Raw genomic sequence first — 8,407 nt, 5'->3', positions numbered from 1 at the left:
AATGGCCATTTGATCTTCTATCTGCACTTCAGAGCTGAAGGTACAAGATTTCCTTGAAACTATGATGGAATGACAGATACACCAATATTTTAATGAATTATGGGGAGCCCTGACCAAAGGTTGGATCTTCAAGGAAGGCTTGCAGGGATCTAGGGGTAGGTAGGTAGAAGATGCACGTGCCTAGGGCACAATACTGGGGGGCACGCTAGGCAAGTACTTCTACTCCCCTACTCTGTGCACTTGGCTCACACTGCTGGCTCATTACTGGTCCTGGTGTGGTGCCGCGCTTGTCCTGGCACATTGTGCTCTCTCTCTGTCAGTGTGCATGTACTTGCATGGGAACACACATGTGCCCTGACAGTGGGGGCGCAGTAGGTTGTGTGATGGGTGAGGTGGCCCACCGGGTTGTCTAGAGCACTAGAAGCTTGAACTGAATAAGAATGGTAGCCACTGGCTAAATTCTGAGTTTAAATTGAAAGAAGAGTGTTTCTTGAGATGGATATTTTTCTGATAAAGGTTAATATTAAAGGTGAATGCCTATCTACACGGCACATTTCAGCTGATGGAGGAGACAAGGCTTTACAAATGTCACAGTGCTTCAAGCATTTTTGTTGCTGTCAGTGTGTAGTCATCAATATATAATCTGTGTTGAACTATTTCATATTTATGTTATTACTGAAGGGGGAAACAACTATATTGTAATCTGAATGTAAACAGCAGATAAAGTATGTGTAAAGGGATTCAGATATGTTATTCTGGGCTGGTGCTATTCCTCTTTCCTACTTTGCCGGCCCCAGGGCCGACACATGAGGAGTAAAGTGAAAAGGTCAGTTTCTTTGTTAAAGTTTGGCTTTTCAGTTTACTGGGCATACGTAACCATGTAAAGAAAGGACAAGTAGGAAGAGGAACGCTTTGTGGGGCTTTCTGAAAAAGACCCGGGCTGGGGCAGTTTTCTTCTAACAGACGCACCAGTCTAGGGTATCAGGTATGTAAATACAATAAAGAACAATACAGGCAGGCACTCGGAATTCCCAAAAATATGTAGCAAAAAAGCAGCCATGTAGTAATAAAAATTGTATAAAGTTGATGATTAAGTACCCTTTTGGTACGAAACGCGTAAGGCTTTTCTTGTTTTTTTACACATGGATTAAATAAACTTTATACAATTTTTATTACTACATGGCTGCTTTTTTGCTACATATTTTTGGGAATTTGGAGTGCCTGCCTGTATTGTTCTTTATGTGATTCTCCCATGATGGCTCCCTAAGCTGAAAGGTCTGGGGCATGAGCACCCGGACCCATCTTCACTCCAGGTAAGATTTGTACTTCGTTTGCTAAGACTGTGATTATCCCTAAGGTGCTTTGGATTTCATGTAAATACAATTACTGGGGGATACCTATCTCTTGGTTGCCCCCTGTGATTTCATTTTTTTCTTCTCCTTTAAGGGGACTGAAGAACCCTGGAGCTAACACAACCTCAAAAATGGTGTAGTTCAAGGGTTTCCAAAGTGACTTATGTCAACAGGTGCAACAAATGTGGCCAAAGAACTGGTGGGTGCTAGTAATGCCACTCTGAACTTGCAACCACAATTATGCTAAATTATAGGGGGAAATGCTGCATTGTGGGTAAGAACAGGACAAATTGCATCAGAAATTTCTCTTTGTGAACTGCACTTCTGGTTGTAAATGACCCCTTTAGTACTCTCTGACAGATTAGTTTTAAAGACCCTGCTTTATCAATTATCCTTAGTCCTTAATTCTGGGTCCTGATAGCCAAGAGGCCCCAATATTGGTGGCATAAGGAGAACAACTTCCAGCCCAAAATGGAAGGACTCAGCCATCTGTTAGTTCCTCGCTGAAGAAAAGTGTGTTTTTGTAGATGGACACAGGTAACAAAAATAATTTATCGAATTCTTCAGCTTCACTGAATGAACTGAATAAATAGACAGTTACCCCTAAGTTGCTGGACAGTATCATAGGGGCCATTTACAAATGCAGCTAAAATTATGAAGCTTTAAAATGGACCCAAATGTTGCCAAGCATGAACTTCTGTATGGTAGTGCCAAGCCCCATTGCCCTAGGCTGTATTGTGCCCAAGGGCTGTGGAACCCTGGAGCTACCGACACCCTCAATGTGCCAATATTTCCAGGGATGTGCCAAAAGAAGCAAGGCCCTAACCTGTCTATGAAGACCTGCCCTGCACTCGTGCAGGTACCGCGTTAGACTGGGGTCTCCAGGTATCAACTTCTCATGACTCTTAAAGGAAAAAATCCATTGTTCTTTAGAATTATTTAGCATCACAACAAACTTTTGCTCAACCATCTCCATTTCTATAACAAGGCAGTGATCACTATCATATTTAGCTCCTCAAAAATTAATATTCACTTTTGACTTATTAACTAAAAACAAATCAATCAAGATGCTATTTTGTAAGGACTTTGATGCTTTTTGCTCATTTTACTGTAATAATTCATTTTTTTTTATCTCTTAATATTTCTATTTCGTGAGACATTGCCCGTTGGAGTTATGATGCTCCCTGCTTGCCTTTGCTCTTTTCGCTATTTATCTTCGATTAGAATCAGACCTGTCACATTTCATAGCAGAGGGAGCCTATAATCTGGCAAGCTATTGAAATGAGGCTTATGGGAACAGCGGCTCTACGTTCTATTAACTGGGAAATTGCCTGCTTGCTAGATATGTGTGTATGTAGGAAGTCACCGACTTATTTTAACCATTTAACAAACTAGAAAGGCAAAGCACTGAAAAAACGAATACATGAGACATGGGAATTAATTTATGGCCGACTTCAACTTTGTATTTAAAGATAAAAAACAGTATTCACAGTATCTGGGTTGGAAACAGGGGCAGAATGGGAGTTTTCTGTTATAATGCTTAGCACTAACACAAGGGCAGTGTGAAAAGGGAATTTCAGAACTAAATCACCATGATGCAGTAGCTTTTCCATCATAATTACCAGTACCATCAGGGGGGCACAGGGGGGGGGCAATCGTCGCGGGCCCTGCCTCCTCCGGCTCCAGTGGTGTCCCCCGCTATGTGCTGCCACTCCCCGCTACCTATGCGCATTTATAAGGTTGCGCCCGTGCGTACTGACATCACACACACAGGGCGCAACGTTATAAAAGTGCAGAAGTAGTGGGGAGCCGCGGCACATAGCGGGGGACACCACCGGAGCCGGAGCGGCAGGGAAGGTGGGAACTGGAAGATGCTTGGGGGCCCTGGGGGAAGCTGAAAGATGCTTTGGGGGGGGCCCTGGGGGAAGCTGAAGGATGCATTGGGGGGCCCTGGGGGAAGCTGAAGGATGCTTTGGGGGAAAGCTTAAGGATGCTTTGGGGGGGAAGCTGAAGGATGCTTTTGGAGGAAACTGAAGGATGCTTGGGGGGGCCCTGGGGGAAGCTGAAGGATGCTTGGGGGGCCCTGGAGGAAGCTAAAGGATGCTTGGGGGGCCCTGGGAAAAGCTGAAGGATGCTTGGGGGGCCCTGGGGGAAGCTGAAGGATGCTTGGGGGGCCCTGGGGGAAGCTGAAGGATGCTTGGGGGGCCCTGGGGGAAGCTGAAGGATGCTGGGGGGGGGGCCCTGGGGGAAGCTGAAGGATGCTTGGGGGGGCCCTGGGGGAAGCTGGAGGATGCTGGGGGGGGCAGGAGGATGCTTGAGGAGGGCCTGGGGGAAGCAGGAGGATGCTGGGGGGGAGCGGAGGGTTCGGTTCTGCGAGCCACAGGGTGGTAGTATATTCCAAACTCTAGATTTCAACTGGAAAAGTTGGGGGTCGTCTTATACGCCCAGTTGTCTTATATGCTGGAAAATACGGTAATTCTGATTTACCTAAAGTTTAGTTAATTGAAGTTCATATCTGGGGAACTCATAAATTAACTCTCTCAACGTACACATTTCTTAGTAATCTATGTTAGTGTGGCCTTGGACAATGCTCTTAGAGTTCAGTGCAATGCATTTGCAATTTCATTATTACAACCATTTTATCGGTACGAATTAAAAATAATCTGTGGTAATTCAGTGAATTTTATACAACTACAGGAAATACTATTAATTAAAGTCAGAACAGTGCACTTTATATTTAACCACTAAAGATCACAATATGATTAAGAAAGACTATATTCCATAATAGATTATAATCGATTTAGTGCATGATTTTTTTCTAGTAATTTTAGTAGTAATATTTCAGCTATGTGTTGTCTGAAACCACTAATATACTCAGCTCCAGTTTTATATGTAACATGTGTTCCTGAACAGCTAGTCAGGGCGACATAAAACAAAGAGCCCAAATGGTAAAGACAACTAATGGACAAAAATATAAAAGTCAATTATTTATTATCACACAACTGTACATAATTACAATATAAATAACATAGTTATATTATTACATAATAAACCCCAAAAAGTGTCCTTTTTCTTTGAGGTGTAGATAGACGGCTGAGTCTTGTCCTGAGGAGTTCGCTCTCCTATTTTAGGCCATTAAAGTCTCCCCAATGTATAAGTCAGAGCACTCAGTGTAGCGAAGAGTGTTCTAATAAAAGTATCAGGGATATTATTTCCTGCTTGGATCAAAGATTTTTTTAAAAAACCGTGCAACTTGGACTAATGTGTTGGTGTTGTTAATTGCAAGGTTCCTGTTGGCCTTTATTACTGGAAACATCCTTTCTTCACTGACATTTTTCTTTGATTCATTAGAATTTTTGGCAGATTTGCTGTCTGCTGGTATTGGTTTGTCAGTATTTACTGTTGTTTCCCCATGATCTTTTTTAGACTTTTTAGGTTTATTCTTCAATTTCTTTGTAGAGTTTTCTGCTGGGAACCTTTCCATATTTTGTACTGTAGATGTATTTGAACTACAGTCCATTTTAGGTTTTAGTTCAGAAGTGCAGGTTTCCTCAGTTGTATTGTCTGTGTTCATACTGTTTTCTGCTTGTATCTTTTCACTTCTCTTTGTAGTAGATGTCAGAGCTTTAACCCTGATCTGTTTGGAACATGCTAAGTCACTAGGAATAGCATATCCTATTTTGTTCTTCGATGTTGTAGTGTTTTCTTCAAGTAACTTCATCATTTTTTTAAGTGCAGACTTATTTGAGCAGCAATCATTGTTAGCATATGTTTCCATGCTACACAAAGTAGTGTCTCTTACTTTGAAAATATTTGTACTGTTTTCTGTAGGTACATTTTTCATATCTTTTACTGCAGCTGCATTCTTATCCTTAGGATAAGAATCTTTTATCATTTTCACACAAAGTGATCGTTTTCTCTTGAAGTCATCTGTCCTGTCCAACCAGGTTTCATCTTCTTTCTGTGCTCTCTTTATGTTAGCATATAGAAAGGCATAACAGGAAATGTTATGCTCATTTCTGTTAAGACCATATTTGAAGTAAGGCTTATTGTGAAACCTCAAATAACTTGTACATTTTTTCTTTTGCATTTCTTTGTCCAGTATTTTCTCCAAAAGTCCTCTAGAAACAGGTCTGATGGGCAGTTCCCCATTGAAAGGCAAAAATGGAGGATTTGTCCCATCTGCAGTTACCTGTGTTATCCGATTCTCTTGCTTTTGCGCACTCCTAATTTCAGCATACAGAAAGGCATTATAAAAAATATCCTTTTTGATGCAGGAGGGAGTGAAATTTGTCTTAAACTGATTTTTGGAGCTAAGTGTATTTTTAAATCTCAGGTAACTAGATCTGAAGTGTTTCTTTTGCTTTGCTTTGGAAGAGAATTCCTCCAAAGGTCCGCTAGAAACTGATCTGATCGGCATTTCTCTGCTGAGAGGCAAAAATTCAATTTTCTCACCTGAAGAAGCAATATCTGCTATTTCAAGTGCATGACTATTAAATCTGTTAGCCATAAGGAAAGGCAAGCAGTGCTGTAAAATTTGTGCACTGTTCTGCCCAAAAGCCTCTTGTATGATTCTTGACCATAGTTCTTCCTTTCTAAAGGTGCATGGCAAGTTTTGGCTGAATTCATTAACATTAATTCTAAGGTTTATTGAGCCAAAAATCATAGTCAATTCTTGTTCATATGCCATGTCAATTCCTGAATATAACTGTCTCTTTATTACTTTAAAAAATGAATCTTCTGCTGGAAAAAAATGTAGTTCTCTCCAATCTTTCACTGTTCCATACAGTTCTAATTGGTCGACATGCTGTTTATGTTTGCTATCAGAAATGCGCTTCATCCTGAATTTGCAAGTCTTTGATTGTCTTCCTCTGCTGGTTTGTTTCTTTTCATTTTTTGGAATATCAAGGCTATCCATAAGGATTGCCAAGTGTCTGAAGCCAAAGATTGTAAAAATAGCCAGCAGTATAATGATGCAGATGTATAGGTTGTTAAAAAATGCATAAATAGCATCTATTAACATTTTGGAATATAAAAAGTGCTGAAAAAGAATAAGAAAGTTTGATTATTAGGCTTTAAAGGGATAAGAGAAAGAAACACAGAATTTTTAGAGCTTTGGCAGATCAACTTATTGGTTTAAATGTGTTGGATGAATCTATGGGGTTGCTCACATTAATACATAGGCAGTTATAGCAAGCTGGAACTAATTGTGAAACAACAGATGAGATGTTTAATTGTCAACTTCTTCCTGCATTTCTACATGTCTAATTATATCTTGTCCCTCCCAACAAACACTTTACCCATATATCACTATCTTCTTACATTATTCCTTACTAACGTACTGCTTTTGCTTTTGTATTAGAAAGAATTAAACAGCTTTTAATCTATCCAGAGTGGACACCCTATTCAACTCTATGAAACATTTTATTTATTTGGTTCTTACAAAATATGCAGTCCATGCTGCAGTGAAATTGAGGGGGTCATTTATCAATTTTTATATTTTAATTTGTATCATTTGTATTTGAATTTTAATAATGGTTAAAAAGACAAGAATGTTTAATATTTATTAAGTGGAAAAAAGAGGAAAACACAAATGTAAAATTTGGCATCTAAAAGCTTGATAGGCCATTTTAGATATATATTCCACACTAGAGATATTGACCTAATAAGCATATCGTTTCTAGGAGAAAGTTTTATTATTCTTGGGGACTAAAAATAGAAGATCTTTAATATAAAGAGGAAAATCAAACTTACCTGTAGGTAGCTGAATACCAGGTAAACTGGCATTTTCCTACTAAGATGTTAAAACCTTGAAATGTAATAAGAGCAGCACATACATGCAGCTCCCTTACAGATCAAGGTAATGACCAGTATTGCTTTTGCAGGGTTTACTGTAGAGCTGCTTGTGATGTCACAATCAGCTGGTAACCATGGAGACAAGGAAACTCTGAACTGTTACAGACATCACATCCAGTGATGTCATAATCAGCAAGTATGTGTAACAATGAGCATGTAACCATGGCAACAAGCTATCTGTTGCTCACTCACTAAAGAGAGATTAACTAAAACTCCATAAATTTGAATTTTTTTTAATTGTAAAAATATTTTTATTATTAAAAAAAAATTGTCGCTGCGGCAATTTGTTGCGCATCAAAATAGATGTGTCAAAAGATGTGCGACAAAAAAATGACGCTGGTGACACATGCGTCATGCGGATTTTTTTTCTATTTCACATATTTTCCGGCGAAGCGAAATGGGACAGATTCGCTCATCACTACTTGCAAATTGTCAGATTCTTATTTTAGCCGTTTAGACGCATAGTAAATCTCGGAAAAGTTGCAGCGTTTTCTCTGCAAAAAAATTGAGTTTGAAATAAAAAAAACGATGGTTAGTAAATAAGCCCCTAAGTGTGGTATCAGTACAACATAAACCAAAGACTATTGGTTCCCTTCTATTGCTTTTGAAACCCTAGATTTCTGTCAGTTGACTTAAATGGCTATTTTGACATTATAATCAAAAGCCTGATAGAATGCTAGTGTCCAGATTTGAAACCAAAAACGTAAAGACTGAATAGTAGTTCTGTACTAGGTGTCTCTTATAGCCATTTAGTGTAACACTTCCATCATTATGACCTTATAATGGGGTCTCTAAGTGTTTAGCTATGTTGCTGTGCTAGCCACAGGGGGGGGGGAGCCATATGGATTTATGTGTGTGTTTTAATATGACATAATAAACATCTTTAACAAATGAGTAATGGATGATTTCCCTGCAGTGAGCATCATTTTTTTCTCTTTGGTGCACTACCACCATTAAAGTGGGTATGGCCATAAAAGCTTTTGTGATAAAATGGATGTGGTTTGAAGTGGGTGTGGTTTAAAAAGAGGGACCGTTTAAAACTGGCTTCCATTATTGGCCCTCCAGAACGTAGGCCAGAAACATTCCAGCCCTCGGTACCACAGAAGTTGGACCTCACTGAATAAAACATCACTAAAATGGCCTAACATAAATATTTAGGTTTTTGTTATATGATGCTCTGCTTTTTGTTATACTTAGGG

General features: G+C 39.5%; 1 protein-coding gene across 1 annotated transcript; it reads right to left on the bottom strand.

Annotated features, from left to right (window-relative positions):
- Window positions 1-4,560: 4,560 nt before the first annotated feature.
- LOC116411542 lies at window positions 4,561-7,198 on the bottom strand. The gene is made up of 2 exons (XM_031903990.1): window positions 7,107-7,198; window positions 4,561-6,393 (listed from the first exon to the last, which is right to left on the bottom strand). Exons 1-2 carry the CDS (start codon window positions 7,137-7,139, stop codon window positions 4,561-4,563), a joined length of 1,866 nt encoding a protein of 621 aa, XP_031759850.1. The 5' UTR covers window positions 7,140-7,198.
- Window positions 7,199-8,407: the final 1,209 nt, after the last annotated feature.

This window comes from Xenopus tropicalis, chromosome 6, assembly GCF_000004195.4.
Source record: "Xenopus tropicalis strain Nigerian chromosome 6, UCB_Xtro_10.0, whole genome shotgun sequence".
Taxonomy (NCBI): domain Eukaryota; kingdom Metazoa; phylum Chordata; class Amphibia; order Anura; family Pipidae; genus Xenopus; species Xenopus tropicalis.
This window is presented reverse-complemented; position numbering and strand designations above follow the sequence as displayed.